This window comes from Ochotona princeps, chromosome X (genome assembly GCF_030435755.1).
Source record: "Ochotona princeps isolate mOchPri1 chromosome X, mOchPri1.hap1, whole genome shotgun sequence".
NCBI lineage: Eukaryota > Metazoa > Chordata > Mammalia > Lagomorpha > Ochotonidae > Ochotona > Ochotona princeps.
The window spans coordinates 106,442,714-106,467,561 of NC_080865.1; the positions used below are offsets into that span (position 1 = coordinate 106,442,714).

Genomic DNA, 24,848 nt, shown 5'->3' on the forward strand with positions numbered 1-24,848 from the left:
CGCTCGGGGGAAGGTCAGGGATAAAACAACAGGACCAGGCAAGTGGGCTCCAAGGTGACTAAACGTGACATCTTCCACAGCGAAATATACTATAATACAACAAACCAGAGGCCCCAGAGTGGGCAGGGCACAGGTGGGGGAGGCCAGCCCCTGCCACACCACCAGAGATGGGGGAGGGGACTGAAAACGTTGGCTGCTCATTTGAACTCCTTCTGCGGCCTGTTGTACAAAGCCTTGCCTGTTACCTAAAGCGCAGACAGACAGAAAATGGGCCCTAAGCCCCAAACTGCTGAGGACAGTCCAAGGCAGGAGAGAAGGTCTGGCCGGAGGGCAAAGAACCAATTAATGGAGCTGGTGGTAGGTGCTTTAGTCTACTCACATGCCCCAGGCCCCGGGTTTGGCTTCGCAAAGCAGCCCTTCAGGGCACCTGTGTGAGTCGGAGAGGCTAAGGGGCAGAGAAGAGGCCTGGCTCAGCTCATCAGGGGCAGAGCGAGCAAAGGCAGCAACCGGGAAGGGCAGTGCCTGCTGGTAGGCCCCATGTGGGGAGTCCATACCTTCCTGCCCCAGCTGCCCCCTGCTTTTCCTCTAAAAAGATCCCTGCCAAGGAGAGAAAAGGAAAGAAAAAAAGAAAAAAACAAAAAGGAGCGGGGGGGGGGGGGGAGAAAAAAAAAGCTGATACACAAAATCCTGTACACAACTAACAACAACAACAACAAAAGGGACAAAACCCCACACGCTAAGGCTAAAATTACAATAAAAATGTTAACTTCATCCATTTCAACTTAAAAAATACAACAATGCAGCAGTTGGTGATGCGCCCCCAGCTTCAGAGCCAGGCTTGGTGGGAGCCAAATGGTGCCCCATCAGAGGCCTTCCCGGCACTGCTCAGCCACCCACACACCCCCACCTGTCCTCCTTTCTAGTCCTTGCTTAAAGGGGCAGGGAAGAACAGGTGAGAGCAGAGGCCTTGGGGAAAGCATGTGAAGCTGCTGGCTAGGCCCGGGGAAGGGATGGGGGAGGCTGGAAAGATAAGGGCCATGAGACCAACAAAGCACACGGCCACCTGGGCCAGGGCATGGGGAAGCCCCCTGAGCGCCCTGCTCCCCACCCAGTCCTCAGGTCCCACTGCAGCCAGCAGAGAAACCAGGAAACGGGCGCAGGCTTTGAAGTGTGAGCGTTTTCTGTCCCCTATAAGTTTCCATTTCTCTCCCTCGGTGGTCTCTGAATTCTGCAGTCTAGCATGGTGGTGAGGCCAACATCAGGGGAGGGGAAGCAGGCTAGTCTCACTTGCTCGCTGCTTTTTCTAATCTGCCTTGTTGCTTCCTCCCAACAGCCAAGGTCAAATGTGCTTGCTTTATTTTAAAAACACACAGAAAGATCAGAGGCCAGTGGCTCGTGAGGGTAGCTGTGCACCCTGGGGCGGGATGGGAGGCAGGGATGGGCCCCGGGGGAGGGGGTGGTTCCTGAAGCGGGAGGGGGGCTGGAGGAGAATGCAGGTGCTGGTCAGCTTCCTCCTACTGACCATCTGCCTTAGATTTCTTTGGAGCAGATTTCCTTGAGGATGGAAAAAGGAGAGAGTTAGCGCGGGTCTCTGTGGCACTGCATTCAGCATCAAAGCGGGCAAGCAGGCTGGGGTGCGGATCTGGGGGTGGGGACACATGGCACTGGTCTGCGTAAGCTCCCCCAGATCATCCCAACTGGAGAAGGTTCCGTAAAGGTGTTCTTTTGCTTACATTTCTGGAGAGGACATGGGCCGCTTGCTGGCTGGCTTGCTGCCAGAACCATCTTTGTTGGTTTCTGAAACACAGAGCGACGGGCAGCGTGAGCAGCAGGGGGACTATAGCTGTGTCCCGCCCCCGCCCCCCCATACACAGATCACAGTGCCCCTTTTCAAGCTGGCCCTGGGCCCTGTTAGAAACCCTCTCAGCTGGTAATGCAGCAAGGTGGAGGAATCCGCCATGGGGGGGAGGGTTTGGGGAATCCCAGTGCATATGGGATTGTGTCACATAATGCAATGTAATTAATAATTAAAAAAAAAAAGCAAAACCCTCTCAGCTTAGCTCCTACCTACCCCCTCCCATTTCCCGTTTTTGCTCAGTCACAGGGAGCTGGGGTTCCCTGGCTCGACCTGCCAGCCTCCTCTGGACATGCAGTTCCTGCCTCCCTCAGTGTGGCACAAGAACCTGCAGCCAATGACGTCGGGCCAGGGTGGTGAGCAGGGGGAGCTGCCTATGGCAGTACTGCCTTCCCACTGCACCTTCCGAGTGGCCCAGGCAGCCCTAGGAAGCAGCTCACCTTGCAACCACCTCACTTGGGTGGCTGGGCCATAGCCCTTCTCGTTGCGGGCTGCGATGCGGAAGATGATGGCGGGCTTTGTGGTATAGTCAATGTGGGCATTGGAGAGACTGGAGGACTGCACGAGGCAGGAAGGGCTGGGCCCGCAGTATACCCGCATGAAAGCCAGCTGCGCCGGGGCCGAGCTCTTGGGCTCGCTGCCGGCCTGTGAGCTCTGGATGGCCAGGTACACCGAGTACTCTATGATCTTGCCGGAGGTCACAGAAGGCGGCTCCCACGTGAGGTGAGCACCGTCTGGACTCTAGAACAAGGAAGCACAGGGTCAAGGCTTGCCTCCTGCATCTGTGGCCCTGGCCCAACTGCCTGTCCCTGGAGCAACAGAGCGGGCAGAACCTTCCGGAACAGACACCTCAGATGTCACACAAGCCTTTTTTTTTCAATAATGGCATAGAAACATTTGACATAAAGACCTTTATAAAGAGATCTGCCCTTAAGTGGAAGCAATAAAATGAACTGAATTCCAAACATAGCCTCGGACTGTACCTGGTGTAGTGCTTCAGACATCAATTGACACTGTCACATCCCACATGGCAGAACCTGAGTCCGAGTCCTAAGCCTGGCTCCGATCTCTGACTCCAGGCTAGCTACTAACGTGTCCCTGGGAGGCGGCAGCTAAGGACTCGAATACAGCTGCCTTCCTGTCACCCATGGGGGACACCTGGAGTTCTGGCTTTTTGCCCTGGCCCGGCTCCAGCTGTTGTGCATGTCCGGGGAGTAAACCAGCAGATTTCTCGCTGTACCTTCCTTGGCCTCTCAAAGGAAACGGAAACAATACCCATATCCTTCCCACACTCACTCCGCTAGGTGTGACTAAGCCGCTCAATGCCTCACCGTCCACATCTTGAAGACCACAGCAATGGAGGCACAGGCTCGTGTGCCTTAGTGCCTTGGCCCACAAGCTTGGGGCCCCTCCTGAAGCATCCCTGTGAGCCAAGCTGCCCTAGCACAGACAAGGAACACCTCGTGGCAGAGGCTACAGGTGGCAAGACAACTTACTTTGCTAATTTTAATGGCACATGGGGCCCCTGGGAAACCAGGGAGACATGTCTTAAAGGCAGAGATCTCACTGAATGGCCCCCGACCGCAGGCGTTGATTCCAGCCACACGAAACTTATAGGCCGTGCCTGGCTGCAGCTCCTGCTTCTTCAGCTGGCTGTAGTCAGGAACAGTGCCCGAGTCATCCTGCGCAGAGAGAAAACAAAGGGTCACAGGGCCCACTGTTAAATAGGAAGTTGTGAGGCAACCATTTGCCACCATACCCCATGTCCCAGTGCCTGCTCCAAATTGTGGCGCCTCTGCTTCCAGTTTAGCTCCTTGCTGATGCACAGTACTCATATTGGGCCACCGCCACCCATGTGAGAGACCCCAGGGGAGTTCCTGCTCTGCCTCAGCCAGGCAGGCATTTGAGGGTGTAAGCCAGCACATGGAAGACATGTCTCTTCGCTTTTCAAATAAAATAAGGGAAAAATAACAGTAGGGTGATAGTAGCTCTAGGCCAGTGAGAGCACTTTGGTCACCTGCACTTTGGCCACCTGAGACCACAGCAGGTCCAGGACCATGAGAGCCAAGGGAGAAGGACAGCAACAGCTGCCCCCCACGGCAAGGGAGGACAGTGAGGCTGGGCTGCCCTGGGCCAGCTACTACTCTCATATCCCCAAAGCTTGCTACTGTTTCGCACGCAGAATGGGGGGGAAACTCTGCCCCTTGACCTCAACTGGGCCCCAACATGGAGCAGTTTCCTCTGAGCCAACTCTGGGGATACTTACATCTGATGGGACAGCATCATCTGGAGGCAGGAAATAGTGTGTCACCATTACGTTGGTGCCCTTAATGACCCCTACATCAAACCACTGGTTCTCTTTCTTCACAGGAGCTTTGCTGGGTGGGGGTGGCAGATCTGGCTTCTAGAAAACAGATCAGCTGCTCGGCAACCAGGGCTCAGAAACAGGGGCACCCATCCCACCTAGTATCCCGTTCCAGTATACCCAACTCACCACACCCAAGGACTCAATGCCATTGGCGACTTCAGTCAGAGTAGCTGCAGCCTGGAGCTTTGCGGGACTGGCTACCACAACTGGCTGGGGGGCCACAAATGTGCTGGATGGGGCCAGGCCTGGGAAGAGAGACAGAGAGTGTCAATGGGAAAGGTTCCAGAGAGGGCTTGCACATGGGTGCTGGGCCTGCTAGCATCTTCATGCTATCTTTTGCAGGGTCCTGCCCACACAATCACTAATTTATCCCCAGATCTCAAGAGTGCCCTAGGCAGGGATCAAGGCTCCAGCCCCCTACTCACTCTCAGTGGCTGTGGAGGGAAGCAGGGCCACGGTGCTAGGCACAGCTCCAGCCAGCTCACTGAGACAGTTGCTCTCGATGGTTGGGTCATTGAGACTATCCGCGGGAGCCAGGGCCTCTGTGGGCAGGTGCTGCTGCTGGGCCTGGGCCTGGGCCTCTTGCAGTTGCTGCTGCTGCTGCACCAGTGCAGCCAGCTCCTGCTGTGTCAGCACAATCGGGATGGTGGTGGCCTGGCCTTCTTGTCCCTCTGCTGACAGGTGACCCAGCTCTGCCTGTGTCACAGCTGCTGCCGCCTCCGATGTATCCATGGGCTCCCCGGTGCCTGCTCCAGGATCAAGCAAAACGGTACTGAACAGAAACGTTGGCATGCATGTCCCAATGAATAAAGACTGTCCCTACCAGAGGCTTTCCAGGCTGCCCTCGTCTCACTGCAGGGGCCACCCGAATACTTCCCATACACTAGCCCCACCAGTCTGGAGCCCACTAAGTGACGCTCCCCATTACGTATGAGTTGGGCCAGCTTCTCTTCCCAGGCTGTCCCTGTCACCTTCAGTCTCGAGCCGTCACTCCTCAGGAGGGTCCTGGTGGGCACCTACCCATGACAGCTTGCTGTGCAGCCTGCAGTACCGCCTGGATGGCCAAGGCCTGGGCTTCCTCGGTGGCCGCAGCCTGGGCAGCTGCTTCCGCGGCAGCAGTCACTGCCAGCTCCTCAGGGGTGAGGCCTGTTACCATGAGGGTGGTGGTGCCCGCCTGGGCCTCGGCCATCAGCTCTTGGGGAAGTGACAACTGGTCTACTTCGGACTGTGTGGGAGGGGGAGGCTGCACCACCACAGCAGCCACCACTGCTGAGCTGGGAGGCTCCTGGCCCGAGGACGGGTCCCCTGTGCTGCTCAGATCCACGGCGGCCTGGAGCTCAGGGCTCTGGGAGGCTGACAGGAGCTCGGTGGACTCCCCCATCAGGGGCGTGGAGGCCGGCTGCAGGAGTTGCCGTGGTGGCAGCTGCTGGCGAGGCCCTGGTGAGACCTGGAGCTCCTCTGGGGGCTGCAGGATGTCAACAGCAGAGAAGGGCATGTCAGAAGATTCTGTGTTGGCTATGGTCACGGTTATCGTGGCTGGGATGGGGACTTCGGTAGTCAGAGCCCCTGGGGTAGTCTCAGTCACAGATGAGATCTTCTAGAAAGGGAGAGAAGCCCCCGTCAGAGGGGAGGAGCAGGTGGCCGGAAGCAGGCAGTGGGGCTGAGAAGCACGACAGCCGCTACCTTTCCCTGTGGCCCTTAGAACTTCGTCCTTGCCAGGCTACCTTCACCCCCCATGGGATAGCACAAGACATAGTGCAAGAGGAAGACAGGTCCCTGGGATGCCCTAGCTACAGCTCACCTGTTCTGAGGATTTCTTACCTAGACAAGGGGGCACGCGGATGCCACTCTACAGCCACCTCCCACCCCCCCCCCCCGAAACCTCAATGCTATAGCCTGATCATAGCCTCCTTTCCTGTAGTCCCCAAGACTGTCCTTTTATGGCCTGGAAAATGGACCAGGAGTGATTCCATGGCTGGTGCAAGAGTGACACCTGCTGTCCAACTTGGGAACACCACGTACCAAAGGCACGGAGGGAGCAGGGTGCTAGGAAGGCAGGCACCTTATAATCTTACCGGCACAGAGGGACCTGGGACAGGTGTAGACTGTGTCACGGTAGTCACGGCTCGCGGCAGGGTGGCAGACACAGTTGTGGTGATGGCACCGGCACTGGTTAGGCTCACGTCACCCTGGCTGTTCTCTACCTCTCCCTGGTCACTGGCAGCTGGTGGGGGGTCTGTGGGGTGACAGGCAGGAGGCCACTCAGCAGGAGCTCCCAGGATTCCATCTGGCTCCAGCACGGCACAGCTTCCGCTAGCCTCCAGGCAAGACAGGATAGGAGGGTCTCGTGGAGCAGGGACCCCTCGCTTGGGTTGGACACTGCCAGCACACCTCTACTGCAACCTGCTGGTAAGTCGGATGGCACAGGACGTGCGGAAACAAGACGTTCTGCCCATCTCTAGTTTCCTCTTCGAGCCCTGGGAGACCCCAAGTGCCAGGCCCACCGGCTTGCTTTCACTCACCTTGGTTTGAGCTCATGTTGGAGGTGACAGTGGTGGCTGTGTGTGTGGTGCCCGTCTCGTGGGTCTCACAGGGGGGGTTGGAGCACACCCTTTGTGTTGGGAACGGAGCCAGCAACGTGGCACCAGCCTGTGGAGTGACAGTGGGTGGTGCTGTCACCTCCAAGCCGGACTCTAGGGTCCTGTGGGAGGCGGTGGCGTCAGGGAGCAGGGCACCCACACTGACGGACATGGTGGTGCCAGTGGAAGTGGTCTGGTGCGTCTCACAGGGGCGGCTTGCGGGAGGCTGCTGCCCACCCTCAGGCTGGCCACCACCACCATTTGCGGTGGCGGTGGTAGCTGTATGCGTGGTGCCCGTCTCGTGGGTCTCACACGGTGGGTTGGAGCACACTCGCTGGGCGCTGCCTGCATTGGAGGTAGTGGCGGTGTTGGTGGTGCCCGTCTCATGGGTCTCACATGGCGGGTTGGAACAGACTTGGGACGCAGTCGCCGAGGGGCACAGCAGGGCCTCCAGGGCAGCCACAGTCACGGTGCTGGGTGAGCTGGATTGGAGGCTGTCGCATACAGATGTGAGTGGCCCCCGGACGGCAGTGGGGGTACTGCCCGTGGGCATGTGCAGGGTCTCCAGCTGACGCCCCAAGGGCACATTCTTACTGCCTGGTCCACTTGGACCAATTCTGCTGCTGAGAGGGGCCAACTGCACGAAAGTTGTGCCATGGCCCCCGGCCTCCAGCGCCACACTGGGCCCCAGGAGTGGGCTGGCTGAGTAGGGCACCCCAGTTGCCATCACCGTCATGGTGGTGCTGGTGGCGCTCGTCTGTCGAGTTTGGCATTGGGACTTCATGGTACCCGGGGTTCCCTCTGACAGCCCTGCAGCCACACCGATCCGGACCACAGTGGGTGTGCCGGCAACACACGTGCGACGGGTGTCACGCTGCTGGCTGGCCCCAATGCTAGCCATGGCGGTGGTGGCAGTGCTGGTGGTGCCGGTCTCATGGGTCTCACAGGGCGGGTTCAAGCAGCCATGCTGTCCGGCTATGTTGGAGGTGGCGGTGGTGGCTGTGTTGGTGGTGCCAGTCTCATGGGTTTCACAGGGCGGGTTGGAGCAGACGCGGACCACGCTGCCATTTGGCTGCCCTACAGCTGAGGTCACAAGAGAGGCAGCTGCCTCCTGCCTGTCGCAGACAAACTGCACTTGGGTGGGCTGGGGGTGTCCCCCAAGGTTAGCCACGACCGTGGTCGTGGCCGTGTTGGTGGTGCCTGTCTCATGAGTCTCGCAGGGTGGGTTGGAACACACTAGCGTCACGGTCCCAGGCTGCACGTCGCCCTGGCCAGAGTCAGCAATGGTGACTGTGGCCGTGGGCTGCTCTGTGGTGGGCGAGGCCAGGATGGACACAGGGAGGTCATGCACAGGCTGGGCCTCAACACCACTGGGTGCGGTAATCAGAGTAACCTGTGTAGGCTGTGCCACAGGCTGTGGGAGACACAAAAACAAAGGGTTACTGCTACAGTCATTCTTCCTGCAGGCCTGTGCCAACCCAGGCCTCCGACTCTACCCCTAAAGCCATCAGCCTGGCAAATCCATGATCCAACAGGCCTCCGATCCTAAGATTTTGGTTTGGTCACCGGGAAGGAAGTGGTACCTTGCCTCAAGGGCAACTGGACAGAGAAGGGGCTGGCAAGGCCCAGGCAGGTGGCAAAGGCAAGCCCCGCGTCTGGGCAGTGGATCCCCAGTGACACACAGAGGCCATGGAGAAGAGAACGCCAAGTACATCTGAATCAACACTTTGCTCCTCAGTGAGGTTGCAAGAAACACCTAACGCCCAACACCCCCAGACGGCCGAGGAGCAGGCTCCACCAGAGACTACATGATGGCAGACCAGCCTATGAAGCACCTGGGAGCGTTGCTGAGCACTGTGCTACCCCAGGCCCCACCCTACCTGCATGGTGATGGTTGGGGTGCTGAGCCCTGCAGCTGCCGTCAGTGTGGTCTGTGCGGCCGACACGGTGATGGCAGTGGGGTTGATCACCTGGCTTGACAGGGTGGCAATGGTGCCCAAGGTGGTGATGGGCGTGGCCAGAGAGGCACTGGTGCTGTGGACCCCAGCTCCAGCAAGGCTGGTAGAGACTGTGCCTGTCACAGTGCCTAGGGTGGTGACGCCTAGAGGGAGGGAGCAGGGAGGTAGAGAAGGGGTGAGGCCCAGGGCTGCAACCCACCTTTCTAGCAGCTTCTCCCTGGGCCAACTATGCAGAGGTGCTCCAGGGAGGAGGGATAGAACCTGGCCTGCGGGCTACATACCTGTGGTACCCTTCACAACCAACGTGGTCACAGCTGGCTTGACGGCAGAGACAGTGACCGGGGTGACCAGACGGACTCCCCCCATTGGCACGGTGCGGAGGATGGTGCCTGGTTGTCCAGGCGCCCCCTTTAGTACCACCTAGAACAGCACAAGGGAAAGTGTCACCAACATTACTGCTAAGCTGGCTGGGCTAGACTGGGTCTGAGACCGAGGAAAGGGACTGGTGTGCTTCACCTGGGTCACTCCCTGCTGTCCATGGCCAGTGGCAATCTTGGGAACAGCAGTAATGATTTTGGCAGGTGCTCCAGTTCCCGAAGTCATAACCTTGGTGGTGATGATGGTGATGGGGGACTTGATCCCCGGAGTGCTGGTCACACCTGCATGGGGAGAGGCACCCAGGAGTTAGCCCGTTGTGGGCTCCTAGGCCTGCTATCTCTCAGCTAGTGAGGTGGTCCCTGCTATCTCCCTCCAGACCTCTGAAGTGAAAGGCAAGTAGAAGGAGGTAGGGGTAGCACCCAGAAGGCGGGGGCACAGGCTCATACCGGTGGCGCCTGCCTGCGTGATGATGGCTGACATGGGGATGGTCTTGATGATAGTAGTCGTGCCAGGTTTGGTGGTACTGGGAGAGACGCTGCTGATGCCCAGGATGGTGGGCTTGCTGCCCGCCCCACTGGCCTGCGTGGTAGTGATGATGGTGGTGGGCTTGCCATCTGCAGAGGTCACCAGCTTCAGGATTGTTCCCGCTGGCAGGGGCCCTTTGGTCTGAAAAGGGTTAACAGGCAGATGAGCTGCCCTGAAAGTTTGGGCAGCTAAGGTCTAAGGTGCCCAGGCCATGCTGGGTGATGGGACTGCTCAGCAACACATCTTGTGGGGAGTCCTCCAGAGTGGCCTGTGGCCTAGCACCCATTCTTACTTATGAGGAAGATGGGGGGACGGGGGGGGCCCGAGTTCACCTGGATTATCTGAGTTACGGGGCCTGTAGACGCCTGGCCCGTGACTGCCGAAGTCTGAACTGGTTTTGTTTGGACCACTGACATCACTTTGCCCAGATTGGAAATCTACAAAGGAAAGGAGGGAGTGGGGAGTGATCTGGGAACCAAGCAAGGCCCTGGGGAGCAAGTCACCACGGCCTGGCAGCTCTCACACGCACCCAGCTGTCGCCTGTCACTCACCAGGGCACTGCCTCCTGGCACAGAGATGGGGCTCTTCACCAGGGTGATGGTCTTGGTGACCCCACCCACCACCGTGGTCACCACCTGGGCTTGCTGGGCCACCGTCACGGTCCCTGACTTGTGCACCGTGATGATGGGACGAGTGGATGTGTTGGCAGCCGAGGAGACGGACGTCCCGACCTGGGCGGCTGCAGTCTTCAGCATGCGGGTGGCTGGGTTGCTCACCTGGAGGGGCGACAGAGGACTGATGAGCACACCCACTACCCACACCGCCCACGGGGGGGGGCTCCCAGGCCCAGCCTCACCTTTCCGCCCCGCCCCCAGCCACAGCAGCACTCATTTGTGAGGACACAGATGAGTGGTCAGAGCCCCTGGGGGAGTCTGTCACGACAGGAGCTGCCAGAAAGGGGGAGAAAGCCCCGGCAGAGGGCTGAGGGCCACAGATCTAGCTTCAGACTGCCTCACGCCTCCTGAAAGGTGACAGTTTCTTCCACAGCCCCTGCGCGCAGCACTTGTGGGTTAGTCACCCTGAGGGTTAGTCACCGTAAGGGTTAGTCCAGTGTGCAGGCGTGAGCGCTGGTTTTGGCTGAGTGACCGGCACTCCCCAGTTCTTGGGCTGCTGGGACACAGGAGCAGAGAACTGAATGCTCACCATGACCGGCGAGGAGGCCACCTTCACAGCAGCCGGGAGCGTGGTAGTGCCGGGCGCCACAGCCACAGTTTTGACAATGGTGGTGCCTGCTGGGACACTCAACACCGTGGGCGCCGAGGAAGGCGGGATCTTCTGGGTGGCAGCAGCTGCAGCTGCCAGTGCAGCCATCCCGCTCATCTGGGGGTTGCTGCCGATGACCTGCGGTGGGCACAGGCGCATGAGGCTACAGGGCACTGCCTGCCGCTGCTCTGCAGGCCTCAGTGGAGGGGCTCAGCCCTGCCCAGGGAGCCTGCCTCTCACCAGCAGGACCTCTTGGCTTTCCCTGCAGCCGGCCCCAAACACAAAGGCCTCCTACCACCGAGCAGGCACAGTAAATCTCAGCAAAAGACCGGAGTCAGATTCAGCTCCATTTTGCACAGCCTGGGTAAAACCCAGCTGGCTAGCAACCCCCCTCGGGCTCCAGGACATGAAAGCGAACATTCAAAATGCCCTCAGGAGCAGGTGGAAGGCAAAAAGTCTTTTTGAGACAAGAACTCACAGGGTCATGTGGAACAGGTGCAAGCCAGGACCTGACCTGACAGAGCATTTCAGATGCATCCCACCTGATCCCCGGAACATCCCCCCCTGCCCTACGAGCTGAACCCAACAGGTGTTCCTCACCGTCCCTTGGGCACTCTGTGTTGGCACAACCATTCGCACGCCAGCAGGCAGGGAGGTCACAGTGACAGGAGCTTTCCCAGCTTGGCTAGCAGGTCGCATGGTGACCAGTGGGGTTCCTGTGGTGGCCTGAGGTCCAGTCACTTTGAGAACAGCAGGAACACCTGCCAAGCAGGGCTCACCATCAACATGACACCCGCCACAGTGCCTCCCTAGCCCCTCTGCTAAGTTCAGCACACCAACTCGCCCAGCCGCACTCAGTGTCAGCTCTCTGCCTCGGAGCCCTACTCAACTCAAGCAGCTGGGCCTTTGCCTCCCGGTCCTGCCCACCCTCAGCACTGAGAGCCTCAAGGTGCCAACCGACTACTTGCCCTGATGAACCACAATGGCAGCCGCTATTCAGGCGCTGAATGCCCCTAGCCTTACCTTGAGTCCTAGCTGCAGTGGGCACAGCTATGGAGCTGCCTGGTACCGTTGGCAAGACCTGGATGGTGGTGGTGGTTGGGGGCGCAGCAGCAGCCTGGGGCAGGAGCGTGATGCCTACTTGGGTTAGTGGCTGCACGGCAGGTGCGGCTGCTGCTGGGGCAGGACTCTTAGGAGGGTTGGTGGGCACAGATGGAACTGGATTGGGTGTGGGGGAGGTGGCAGTAGCAGCCGTGGCAGGAATGTCATATTTCTGGAGCTGTAGAAGGTAACTGTCGGCCGTCGCCACTGCCCCCCAGCTCACCTCCAGGGAATTGGTGTTGGCTCGCACCAGTTGCACCCGGGCTGGGGGAGGTGGCTTTTCTGTAAAAAACATGACTGGTAAGGGGGGTGGGTGTGTAGCTTCTGAACTGGTAGCAGTGAATGCTCAGCCAGGACTGCAGCTTACCTGTCTCTAGGTACCAGAGGTCCTTACAGCACACCTGGTTGTTCCAGGCCTTGCGATAGCCATCACGCCCACTCCAGATGTACAGGCGGGTATTGATGGCGACTGCGCAGTGGCCGGCTCGCGCTCGGGGAATGTTGTCCTCCAATGTGTCCATCAAGATGGTTTCCCAGGCCATGGTATCTAGAGTGGAAAGAGGGCGGCGGTCAGTAGCAGAAAGCACTCCCAGACTGAACCTTTACCCCTTTTGCTGTCAGGGATGGGGAATTAATACCAGGAAGTTGCCAACGCTTCCTAAGTTAAAAGCAAACAAAAACCCTATAAGGCAAAGTATTGGGGGCAACAAGTTAAGGTGCTGCTTGGGATGCCTGCATCCCATACCACACAGTGCTGGCTCGAATTCTAGCTACTCTGCTTCCAATGCAGCTTCCTGTTAACACAGCCTAGGAGGCACTTGGCTCCCTGCCACCCATGCAGAAAACCCAGATGCAGATCCGGGTTCCTGGCTCTGGCCTGGTCCACTCATCCTGACTGCTGGGGGCATTTGAGAGTGAACCAGGAGAACGGGAATATATTTCTCTCTCTTGCTTTCAAGTAGATGAAAATAAATTAACATCTGAAAAAAAAAAACATATAAACTGGTAAATCACAAATGGAAAACAAACACCTGGGAACATACTTGAACTGCAGTTTTACCTCCTACCATAGCAAAATAATCAAATCATGCACAAAGACTGGTGGAGGAGACTGCAATCTGTGGAAAACTCAATCGGAGGATCTCCCATGAAAATGTACGCCCTCAGTCAAAATGAACGCACGGCAAATGTCAGCTGGGGTGCAAGGAGGGCACAGGCTGGGGACTGGCCCTCAGGGAGCTTTGGTCACCTATCAGGCTTGGCCAAAGCAGTCTGTGTGGCACTGCTAGCACCACCTACATTGGCACAACCTCTGTGCGTGTGATAGCAAGTCTACACTTAGGTGTTTATCCTTCGCAAACGTGTTCACGTGGGTGGGAACTGTACAAGGATACTCACAGAGCAGCATCTGTACAAGCTATGGCACCTTGACAGTAACTCAAGAGAACGAGGCTGCTCGCTCCGAGACATAGGAAACGACAAAGGCCAGCTGTGTCCAGCCATTTGTTTAAGAAGAGCAAAGCAGCTGCAGCTAATGCTTTCGTGTGGAGAAGTCTCCGCAGGGTTGACAGAACCCCACCCATGTGCTGGGAGGAGGGAGGGAGCTCTGCACCGTGCGTGCTTCTGTATTGTCAGGTGCTGGACCATGTCAACGAAAAGAGGGGAACATTGCTTCCAAGTATTCTGCCCACTGCATACTTCTGGTAGATTCTAAAGGGAGCCACGGGCCCAGCTTTGCTCCCTGCACATCCCCCACACAGCCTGCAGGGTCGAGGAGGGTCAGCCTCCTGCAGGCCACACGGAGCCCGAGGAGGCCATACCCAGGTTGAGACAAGCCAGCGTGTTGGTACACTTCCACTCCTTCTCGTGTGTGGCCACTTTGACGTCATCCATGACAAGAGGCACCCAGCCACCAAACACGTACATTCTGAGAGAGGGGGGGGAAGAGTAGGAGAGGATTGTAGAGGAGGCACCAAGTAGAGGCCTCCTCTCCAACCCCCCCGAGTTCTAAGCACCTTCAGTTCTCCGCTCCCCCCGGGAGTCTCCCGGGAGCATGAGGCCCTCTCCTGCCTGCTGGCTCAGCCCTCCTAAAGACCCTGCCTCTCCCTCTGTAGTCGCACAGCGTCTAGGTGAGAGCGTGTACACAGTCCAGATGGAGGAGCCTCACGCGCCCAGCGAGGCTCTCAGGCCCGGGCCTGTGTGCAGCCCGCTCCGTGCCCGTTTTCTCATGGGGTGCATCACCACCAGCCTGATGAAGCTGGGCAAGAATTGTCCCAAGCAGACGAAACGAGCGCCTTTTGGGGTGGGGCTGGTGTCGGGCCAGGGAAGGGGAAAGTGGCCGAGTGGCTACTCACTTGTTTCCTATGGTGGTTGCCGAGTGGAGGCTGCGAGGAAGAGGTGCCACCCCACTGAGACTGGGCTTATTCCATGTCAGGGTGTCTGTGTAGAAAGAGGGAGGGTTATCTGTCCTGGGTGGGACACCGGCAGGGCTAAGGAAGGCAAGCTTGACCTCAGTGCAAGAACCTCCTGCCCCGGGGACCTCCTACAGCCCCTGACTGGCCCCCTGGCTACCGCTTGGATCATCCAAGCAAGTGTGTCTTCCACTGTGTACTAAGCCCTTGCTCAGAGGGCTCAGGGAGCTGCCAGCCCTTCCCCGTTGCCACAAAGCCCACTTAACCCATGCTCCTTGCCAACCCAAAGTACTCCCGCACTAAGCTTTCTGAGTGCCAACTCTACTCTATGGGACACAGCTGCCTCTAACAGTTGGCGACCTGCTCTCAACCCACCACCTGGTTATCGACCCAAAGCCCCCAGAGGCCTCCTGGTCTACCAACATCCAATCTTACCGACCACTGACATGTCAACAGTGACTAACCCAAGTCCTGAGGATTCTATCCCAAGAAAGGTCTTCATCTCTCCTCTCACTCTCCTGCAAGCTAGCAAACTACTCAGGCAACACAGTTCTTTTTTTAAAAAAGCATTTCCACCAGCAAAATGGGCACCTCTAGCAGTCTCAGACCCTAGTTCACCACAACTAGAATAAAGCGCTAAGCAAGCCACTTGTCTGCCATGAGCCCCACTTCAGCATGTGATGGTAGTACCACTGCGACACCACCACCCTGCTGCTTCTTACCAATATCCAGGGTCCAGAGGTCACCCAGCCTGCAGCCACTCATCCCTCCATAGATCACCAGCTTGGATTTCTTGTTATCCTTTTCCGTGTAAACCACAGCAGTATGTGACTCCCGGGGTGGGGGCAGGACTCCATACGTGATGGGGATATCCCAGGCTACCACTCCGGAGCCTGGCCGCAATTCCAGGATGTATAAGTCATTGAGGTACCTGGTGAAGACCAAAGATGTGTCTGTGGGTGCACATGGGCTTAAGAGTTGTTCCACCCTTGCCCCTGAAATGCTGACTGCGGGAGCGCAGCAAAGCTGCAGGGCCATCTTGACTTCAGACACAGCAGTAAGCCCTCTTGGCCTGCCACACACACAAAGCCAGGCATTATTCAAGGGCCTCTCCAGAGCAAGAAGCAGTGTCAGCTTGGGACTACCTCCGGACAGAAAGGCCGTCGGCCAGGGGCCTTGGAAAATCCCCACCAGGAAATCTGGAGCAGAGCAGGCAGAGCCGAATAGGGTCCAGGCCAAAGCCAAACAGGTTTCCACACAGCCCACCACCTCCCCCGGGCCCACGCCTCCTCCCACACAGCCTGAGCAGGACTAGACTTGCCAGCTGGAAGCCTCCATGGAGGGTATCTAACACCACTCTCATGTCCCAGCCCCCCAGCACAGGAAAGGGACTTGGCCATAGTCGGGTTAGCTGGCACATCTGTCCCCAGACACACCCTCCCCGGGGAATGGTAAGAACAGGACTGAATCTCACCTCGGAATGTTGTTTTTGGGGTCCTCACTATCATTGGCCAGACCCCCAAACAGGTAGCATTTGTTGCCCACGAGGGAGAAGCTGTGGCCGAGCCGAGGACACGGAGGGGGGCCATTTTTGGGCGTCTTTGCCTTGAGTCTCTTCCACTCCCAGCGGCTTGCCTGCAAAATCAAGACTTGGAGATGGGCTTTTGGGGAAAAGGCTGCCCTGGCTGTCCATACCTGTGTGCTAACCTGCAGCGGTGAGGAACATAAGGGGGGCTACAAGGGGCTGGGGGCAATGTTGAGGAGGCATGGCAATGGAGGGGGCAGCTCTAAGGGGCTGTACGCTCTGTTACCTGGAGTTCGTAGAGATCGTTGCTGTATTTCCCATATTCCACCATCCCACCAAACACCAGCAGGCGAGTACCATCACACACGAAGCCATAGGCTGCACACCCAGGAGGGATGTCGCCTCTCACAGCCGGGATGAACCACTGGTTAGTTGCTGGGGAAGAGAAGGAAGCAGGCGTCACAGTCCCTGAGGCCTTCAAGGCTTACAGCCCCCAGCCCGGATTCCCTGCAGATTGGCCCATCCCACACCACCGGGGCTCTGTCCTTTGTCCCGCCTCCTGCTGCTGTCTGGCCCCAGCCACTCCATCCAAGGTCTCACCAGTCCCTAACTTCAGACCACTGCCAGTCTCATCAAGGGCATCGTTAACAGTGAGGAAATCACTCATCAAGATAGCTCATGGGTTTCTGGGAACCTCACCACCAACTTCCTTCCCCTACTGCTCAGTGGCTCACCAGAACCAAGCTTCTCACTCTGAACCCCCTCACCCAGGCCCCAGGCGCCTCTGGTCTCCTTCCCTGAACCTCACACTTGCCAGCTGCTGTGTGTTTGGCCAAGGCCCACCTCCTGCAGGAAGCCCGGGGGGGTGGGCAAGGAGCGAGGTCAGCCAGGAGCAGCTCAGCCTCACAGCCATGCAGGCCGACCTCCTGGGCCTGCTGCCTCCGTGTCTCCTAGGTGACGGGCCTCTGACTCGCCTGTAATGCTAGTGCCCCTCCCCCCAACGCCTCCGCCATCCAGAACATTCTCTAGCCAGAGGTGGCAAGGCATCCATGCAGCACTTCTGTGACAGAAGCGCCTCAAATGCCATCAGTTTGGGGCGGGGGTGGTGGGAATGGGGGGTAGTCCACACTAGGGGGAGGATGAATGAAAACCCAGGTTCCGCTCGGCCTTTCCGTGACGCCCGCGGCTGGGCATTTAGGCGCTGCTAGGGCTCTGGGCTGCCTCCTCTGCTCTGCTACACGCCAAGCTGATTCCGCTCCAACTAGCTTCCGGTGACATATAAGCCAAGACCCTCACTCCAGCAGCTGGGCCCACCCTGCCAAGCAGAGGCAAACACAGTGTCCCCCAGGGATACAGCAGGACTACGGGAAGGTACTTCTTTGGGGAGGGGACTTGGGAGGCTCCTGCGGATCAGTCCCAGCTGCTGACTTTCCATACAGGATGCTGTGGTATTACAACATAATAAGAAACACATTTGCTTTGCTGGTCAGAAAATCAGTTTGTTTTTTTCTTATTCAGATGCATTTGGGGAGAAAAAAACACTTGGCCATGATCACTTTCAAGCCTCTGTGGCATGGTGGGTGGCCCAAGTTCTACAGTGTCACCCCCGAAGCTGCGCAGGCAACACAGCCAAAGGGGCTGGCCCTGGAGGCAAGTGCCTCCCCAGCACTCCACTAGCAGACCCCACAGGTGGGGCTGAAGCAGGCTACCGTCCCCTTGGCAGTTTTTAGCTGAGTCACTGCGACTCCAGACCACCGGACACAGCCCTCTCTGCCTTATTCCTAACAGGAGAGCTGTGACAACCCATGCATGCACACACTCAGCTGCCCAGAGCCCCACCACTCTCCACCCCGCCTCATTCCCAGTGCAAAGACCAAGCACACAAAGTGGGAGTTTTGCATGGGAAACCAAGTCAACCGTGCATAAAACGGGAGACATCGCCTTGAAACAAGTCTCACCCAAGCTGACAGGAGCAGAGCCAACCCTTCGTGAGCTCTCTGTCAGGCAACAGAGGCCAGCAGAGCAAATGGCTCACCTGGGCTCACTGAACACAACAGCAAGACAACAAGCCTATTCCCCACTGATGTAAAGTGATGGTGACCTCCCGAAGGGCCCTACGTGCAGGCGAGGGAGAGAAAGCCAAAGGCAGAGGGCTTAGCCCATGGCTTTTCCATCACCCCTCTGAGCAGTGATCCCGCAAGCCAGGCTCCAAGTGACCTTGTCCCTAGGGTCCTTGAGCACTAGGAGCCTCTACAAGATGCAAGAGGTAGTCATCTCATTCTAGAATACTCCAGTCAGGGCACAGGCTGTTCCTGCTCTCCATCAAGACTAGCCTGCCAGGGAGTAGAGTTCCTGGTATAAAGTCTAACTCTAACAGCACAAGTCAGCCAGCTCTCTCACCTTCTTCCCGCCTTTGAAACTCAACAGCTATTGGCTTCCAGCCACCCCCCCGGTTGTGTATGTGTTGGGGGAGATAACATGTCACCCAATTTCTGACCCCTTGTTCTGGCTAAGTCCAGGCCTGTCCCTGCTCTGCAGGCTGGCTTTCACCTGTGGGCAGCCTGGAAGGTGGTTACTGCTTGCAGGCTTCCCCAGGGAGCACTAGTCAGCCTGCTCCTTCTACCAGCTCCGTCGCCCCTCTTCCAGCTTTTCTGTTGTCCCTCCACCACCTACAGACCCCCAGGGCAGGCCTCCTTCTTCACCTGGCGCGCTCCAGAACATCTCTGTGACTCTGCTGCCCCAGAAGCAGACCCACACTTGAATGCACACTCCACAGGGCAGGAAGGCTACAGGCTCTCTTTGAGCCCGGCCCTCGGGAGCCCCGAGCTGGGGAATGTAGTAGCAAGACAGGAACAGAAAGGGCTTCTCCGAAGAGGTGACACTGGTGCTGGGCCCTGAAGGCTGAACAGGAAGTGACTGTCCAGAGCCAGGATGTGACAGTGGTTTTACTCATGGCCAGTTCAACGCGGGGCCAGAGGAGGCTGGAGCCATTTCCAAGGCAGTGGCCTGCAAAGCCACACCAGTCCCCCACCCACTGCTAGGGGGATGCTGCACCTGTCAGCAGACCTCCATTATAAGTTGGTCCTGCTAGCTATTCTCCAAGGCTCCTTTTTACTGTGATGAGGCGGATGCTGTGGTGCAGCCAGTTAAGCTGACACCTGGGGTGCCCACATTCCGTATTAGTAAGGTTCAAGTGCCAGCTAGTTAGTTCCTCTCGCTCTGATCTCGCTCCCTGCTAATGCATCCTGCGAGGCAGAGGATAATGGCTCCAGGACTTGGGTCTCTGCCATCCTTACGGGAGACTTGCTCCTGCCTTGGCAGTGTATGAAGAGTGAAGCAGCAAATGAAGATCCCTCTCTGTCAATCTACCTAGTTTGTAACTCTTAAAAAGAGGTTTATTTATTTATTTGGAAAGGCCTGGGAAAGCACTCAAGGACGGTCCGAAGCCTTGGGACCCTGCACCCACGTGGGAGACACGGAAGAAGCTCCTGGCTTCAGATCACCTCAGCTCTGGCCGCTGCGGCTGCTTGGAGAGTGAACCAGCAGATGGAAGATCTTTGTCTCTCTTCCTCTCTGTAAATTCAACTTTCCAATAAAAATAAGTAGATCTTAAAAAAAAAATCCAATAAATGAAAACTGAAAGAACCTGTGACCTATGAGGTTACAGAAGTGGGTGAACAAGTATGCCAGTCAGCGGGGTACCACCTGACTCTGCTCAGAACCGCGGGGCTGATCTGCCCTCACTGTGTGGCAAGGACACTAGCCCCTCGAAGACCTCCTAAAGGCCTGTGCTCATTCCTTGGCAAAGGGGAAGAACCATGCCTCTCCTCCCCCACCCCAGGGACTCTTCCTGGGGCCTCTGGGCCCCACCAGACTGCAGAACTAGCCCGGCTTTCACCTTTGCATCTCAAAGACAGGAATGCCCGGAGAGGATTTCTCCCCACAGATGAGTCTTCTAGAGGCACAGGCCTGTATGCTGCCACCCCAAGGAAAATGAGCCAAATGAAGCAACAGAGGCGGCTGTCGGGGCAGCGAGGATGGCTGGGGACACCCAGAGCCCCAGCCCAAGATGGGGCCATGTGGGTGGGCTCTGAGGGCCCGTCAGTCAATACGTGCAATTTCGCCCAAAACAAGGGTGTCACCAGGGCCAGGAGCAAGCAGCCGGCTGCTGGCTGCTCTCCTGACAGGTAGCCTAAAGAATGCGCGGTGTCAGTTTGCAAACAGCTCCCGGGGAGGACTTCCCGGTCTTCACTTGAAGTAGCCCTGTGGAAGGCTGGCTAGCCTCACACACACAACCTGTCTTTGGAGACTGCTAATGACTTCTCAGACAAAAGTGGTCAATTCATTTTAATAAACTCCTGAATATGCAGAGGCCCCAGGAAGCCAAGAGAGCAGGCAGGTGGACTTTGGAGCCGATTGTAATTAGGTCCCTGCCCTACTTTCTAAAATTGCATTTCCCTGCCAGGCAGCCTGCTTTGTGCCTTAGGAGAGTGGGCCCAAGAGGTTGCAAAGGTGCCGCTCCTGACGATAACATCGCCAAGCACAGTGCGACCACTGCCCTTGCACTTGTGAACCACCACGGCTGGCTGGCAGGCTAGCAGGGAGACCGCACCAATCATCAGCTCTGTGCTACAGCCCCTGCCTGCCCTGGGAAAGGCCCCACCCCTTGGATGCAACAGGTACCAAGGGACTGGGGCAGAAAGGCTTGCCAGCAAGCTTTCTTTCAGTTGGGCAGGGGGTGGAGGGGTGCACCTGAAGGAGAGCCCAGCCCCAACCATCACAGGCTCAAACAAATCTTGTTTGAGGCTCCTGTGGGTAGCTCCCCGCTCGAAGAGCAAGGATGCGAAGGAGCAGTCACCAAATAGTTGTGGCCCTGTGGTAGGCAGGCTGGGATGCCAGCACAAGCTCACCCTTCAGGTGGGAGGCAGTGTCCCGCAGTGTCCCAGACTAGGGAGACTGGACACAGGGACAGAGCAGCCCTGAGCGCCTCTGGGCTGGGGGGGGGCTCTTTCTGCCACTGGGAGGCTCTCAGGGCGCACGCGCGCGTACACACACACACCCCTATGCTTACTGAGGGACCTGTGGTTGCCGGAGAAGGGCACAGGTAGCTGGGCTGGGGAGGGGGCAGCCCTGTGCACCCCAGGGCTACGGCAGACAAAGCTGTGGAGGAAAGCTGCGGGCATTCTGCAGCCAGGCTCCGGCAAGTGCTTCTCTCAGGAAGAGCAGCAGCCGGTGGGGGACCTGGGTACCGAGACTGAGCCCCCTGGCAGGCTGCTTTTTTCGGGGGGGGGGGAGGCAGGAAAGGCAGTAGATCCATCCATGTCACAGCCCAGGCGAGGCGTGGGCCCAGCTAGCCCACTGCAGGCCAACGCGCACACCACCTCCTACACTCCCCCTCCCACAAGGAAACGCCTGCCGACCGGGCCCGGGGCTGCTGCGCAAGGCACCCCCTCAGGGGGGCGGCACCGGGCCGTCCCTTCGGAGCGCCCACCCCGCGGCCAGGGGCCGATTTAGAGCTGGAAAGCAAAAACAGCCCCTGGGCTAGAATGGGTACAGGCGACCAGGAAGACGAGGGCCGGCGCAGAGCTGCGGGGGAGGGAGGCTCCGGGCCGCCGCCGGATAACGGTGTCGGGGTGAAGTCACTAGCGCCGGTGACAACCCTCCCCCTCCCCCGCGGCACTAGAGGGTTTCTCCCGAGTAACGAAGAGCAACCCCCCCAAACACAGCAGAGTCCGGGGGTGTAAGCGAAGCGTGGGGCAAAGCAGACAAGCCAGGCAGATCGGGGCGCGGGGGGTACGGGAAGATGGGGTGAGGGGAAGAGGCGGGAGGGGGACGGGAAGCTAGAGAAGCGGGAGGAGGGAGGAGAGGGTGCGCGAGACGAAGCGAGGGTAAGACCCGAGGCTCCGGCGAGCCTGCCACTCACCGGTGTTGTACACGTGCAGTTCGTCCACTATGCCCTCGTTGCCGCCGCCGAACACCACGATGAGTTCCTTGATGGCCACGGCGCGGTGGCCGTGGCGGGGTCGCGGTACGGGACCCGACCAGCCCACCACTCGCTTCCAGCGAGGCTGCAGCAGCACTGTTGCCGAGGTGGCGGGCGACACGGCCGAAGCCATGACTCCAGGAGGCGGCGCGATGGGAAGGGGTCGGCACACGGCAAAGCAGCCCCTCAGTTGCTCTATCACACACCCCCCTCAGTATAAGGCAGCTCTCTCAGAGAAGCGGTTCCTTACACGGCGGTGGACGACTCCATGGAGGCCGCCATCTTAACTACCCTCCTTCCCTCTGCCTCTTCCCTTTCTTCTCACTGCTCCCGTCTCCTCGGGAGCCTCCCAAAACTGTTCAGCGCCTCAGCCCGAGAAGCTGGAAGCCGCCGAGTCCAATCGCCCTAACCATTCACCCGGACGCTCTCGCTTAGAAGCTCGGGCGGCAGGCCCTGGGAGCCGCCATCTTGAGCCGCCTCTCTCTCCTCCCTTCCTCAGTCGTAGCCCTCCCCCGCCGGAAATGGCGGAGCCCCGGCCCGGTTCCCACACCCCCAAGTCCCTAGCACTGCCCGGCTTCCGGGGCGGGTGGAACACAGCCACAAGCGCCGCGGTCGTTCCAGCCCCGCCGGCGCTCAGACCACAATTGTGGGAGCCGCCATCTTGAGACCGTCCCGCTTCCCCGCCCAGCGTTCAGTGCAGCCGCCGCTCGCAAAGCAGCCTCGACACTGCTAAGCAACGCAGGCGCGCGCGAAAGCAGATGAAAGCAGCTCCAACTTCCGAGAGCCCCTCGCGGGACTCACAGCGTACGGCTGACGAAGTCTTGCACCTGTCTTTAGTCCGCTTGTGCGGCTCAGACTGCGCCTGCCGCCCTGGGAGCCGCCATCTTGAGACTAACTCCCCCTTCCCCCCCTATTCTCCTCCTCCTGGGTCAGTTCTTGCACTCCAAACCAAATGCAAGGCAGCGTCCGCTCCTCACTTCCCTCCTTGTAACTCCTTCCCACAGAAGCCGCTCCAAAGAGCAGAGTTAGGCCCCGAAGTGATGACTGTACGGCAGGCGGAGCGATAACGGCAGGGAGCTCATGCCTCCTCCCTGGGAGCCGCCATCTTGTGTGAAGAAGCAACAACTAAACATGGCGGCGGCTGTCGGGCGAGGGGGCGGAGCCGGGCAACGTCATTGCTCCCCACCCTCCGCCCTCGCACGGATTCGCCTCTGGGCCCGAGCTGCTTAAACGGCCCAGGCGGAAGCCGGCACCACAGTGCGCTGGGCTAAAGCTCGAGCGCTGCTTGGCTCCGGGACGGGGGCGCCCCGCCCTCCAGCAACCCCAGAGCGCGCCGGCACGCCTCCGCCCTGGGAGCCGCCATCTTGCCACTTCCCTTCGCCAGGCCGTCCGCGGGCGTCAACAGCGACTTTTAGCACAAAACAAAGATGGCGGCGGCTCCTGCAGAATGCCCGGATGAAACTGCCAGCCCCTCAGACACGCTGGGCTCCGCCCCCCTGGCCCCCCCCCGGGAACTGGCTCCCGAGTCGCTAAAGGCACGGGCGCCCAAGGGGTTGTCTTTGATTGGCAGTGGGCACAGGGGCACCGCTTGCTAAGCGAGGAGGGGATAGGGCAGAGACGTGACGCGAGCGGCCCCGTTTCGCACGGCCTGCAGCCGCCAGCCCGGCCGGAGGCGGGGCGCGTGGGCGGTGACGCAGCCGGGCGCGGGAGCCGAGGGGCGGAGCCGCCGCCGCTCCCAGGCCCGCCGGCCCCGCCCCCGCGGCCGCTCGCGCCGCCGCAGAGAGCCGAGCCGAGGCCGCCGCGCCCCGGCCGCCTGTCCGCCTGCCCGCCTGCCCGCCTCTCCGCCTCTCCCCCGCCGCGCTCCCGCCGCACCGGCCGAGCGGGCGGGCAGCCGAGCCGAAGGCGCCCGCAACGGGCGGGAGCGCGGGAACGGCCTGCGTCACCGCGCGTCACCCCGTCCCGCCTGCTTCCCAGGCCCCGCGCCCCGCCCTGCGCGCAGGCGCACAGCTGCTTTTCGGGTCCGCCCTTTTTTGATTTGAATTTCCCCGAGCGAAGCGAGAGAGGAAAAATACCCGGATGGTGATCGCTGGCCTTTTCGCGCCAACACTGTAAGTTCTCACAGCAACCTTGAGCCAGGGGCCCTGGCAGCGCTGGGGCCTGACGTTTCCCAGGCGGCATCAGTGGGGGCACTGGAGTGCAAGGCTTGGAACCTGATGTCCTGCAGTACCTAATGTGGCTCGAGGACACGTGATCTCCGCATTTGAGCTCATCTTTATTTCAGTCATCCTCTAGTCGGAATTTGGCATTTCCCACAATTACAGCTGTAGACAGAGGAGCCCAGAGGGGCAGCCATACCTGTGTCTTTGTGGCCAGTAGAAATGCATAGATCATTTGAGATCCTAGAGCTTTTCCTGTAGCTTGCCAGTAGATCCCTTAAAGAAGCAAACATGGTAATGGCCTCTGAGCAGACTAGGAAAATTGCAAATTTGTTCTCTCGGTGCCATTGGAAGTACTCATTTCAGAAAGGGCAAAAGTCACTTCTCAGCCTTTGGGCTAAGAACAAGCGTGGAGAGAGGAAAAGAGATTTGTGGGCCAGCGCAGGAAGAGCCCGCCGCTTCTGCGGCTGGGCACTGACTGCCCTGTGTGAGCTTGGCCAGTCAGACCTCATCCCAGTCGCTCTGCTGACTCGCCTCAGGGAGGTGGGCAAGCACAGAAGGCCCCAGGGACCCCAGTGGCTCCTGGTGAAGCTCCAGGAACGGCTGTTAAACCCCTGGGGACACAGCCAGTGGCTCCGGACATGCGACGACATGCGACGCCGACAACGTCACTGGGACTTATGTGACTCTGTCCTATAGCCTTCCCGGAGTGCTTCTTCCAGCGGCATAGGTTAGCACTTGCAGTG

At 58.8% G+C, this 24,848-nt stretch overlaps 1 protein-coding gene across 8 annotated transcripts; it reads right to left on the reverse strand.

Moving 5' to 3' along the window:
* Nucleotides 1-1,334: 1,334 nt before the first annotated feature.
* Nucleotides 1,335-23,182, reverse strand: HCFC1 (host cell factor C1). Of its 8 annotated transcripts, XM_058658201.1 has the most exons (27): nucleotides 21,887-23,182; nucleotides 16,250-16,398; nucleotides 15,913-16,073; nucleotides 15,161-15,369; nucleotides 14,382-14,466; nucleotides 13,848-13,954; nucleotides 12,395-12,574; nucleotides 11,950-12,324; nucleotides 11,527-11,687; nucleotides 10,867-11,064; nucleotides 10,215-10,439; nucleotides 9,996-10,100; nucleotides 9,585-9,804; nucleotides 9,277-9,419; nucleotides 9,042-9,180; nucleotides 8,683-8,903; nucleotides 6,963-8,216; nucleotides 6,746-6,872; nucleotides 6,299-6,459; nucleotides 5,244-5,820; nucleotides 4,649-4,972; nucleotides 4,350-4,468; nucleotides 4,122-4,259; nucleotides 3,352-3,537; nucleotides 2,296-2,596; nucleotides 1,734-1,797; nucleotides 1,335-1,554 (listed from the first exon to the last, which is right to left on the reverse strand). In XM_058658201.1, exons 1-27 carry the CDS (start codon nucleotides 22,077-22,079, stop codon nucleotides 1,515-1,517), a joined length of 6,162 nt encoding a protein of 2,053 aa, XP_058514184.1. In that variant the 5' UTR covers nucleotides 22,080-23,182; the 3' UTR covers nucleotides 1,335-1,514. The 8 variants fall into 8 exon arrangements, with proteins under 8 accessions (XP_058514184.1, XP_058514187.1, XP_058514183.1 ...); XM_058658204.1 differs by having other exon boundaries at nucleotides 4,649-4,969; nucleotides 5,244-5,688; nucleotides 6,746-8,216; nucleotides 11,950-12,309; XM_058658200.1 differs by having other exon boundaries at nucleotides 4,649-4,969; nucleotides 6,746-8,216; nucleotides 11,950-12,309.
* Nucleotides 23,183-24,848: the final 1,666 nt, after the last annotated feature.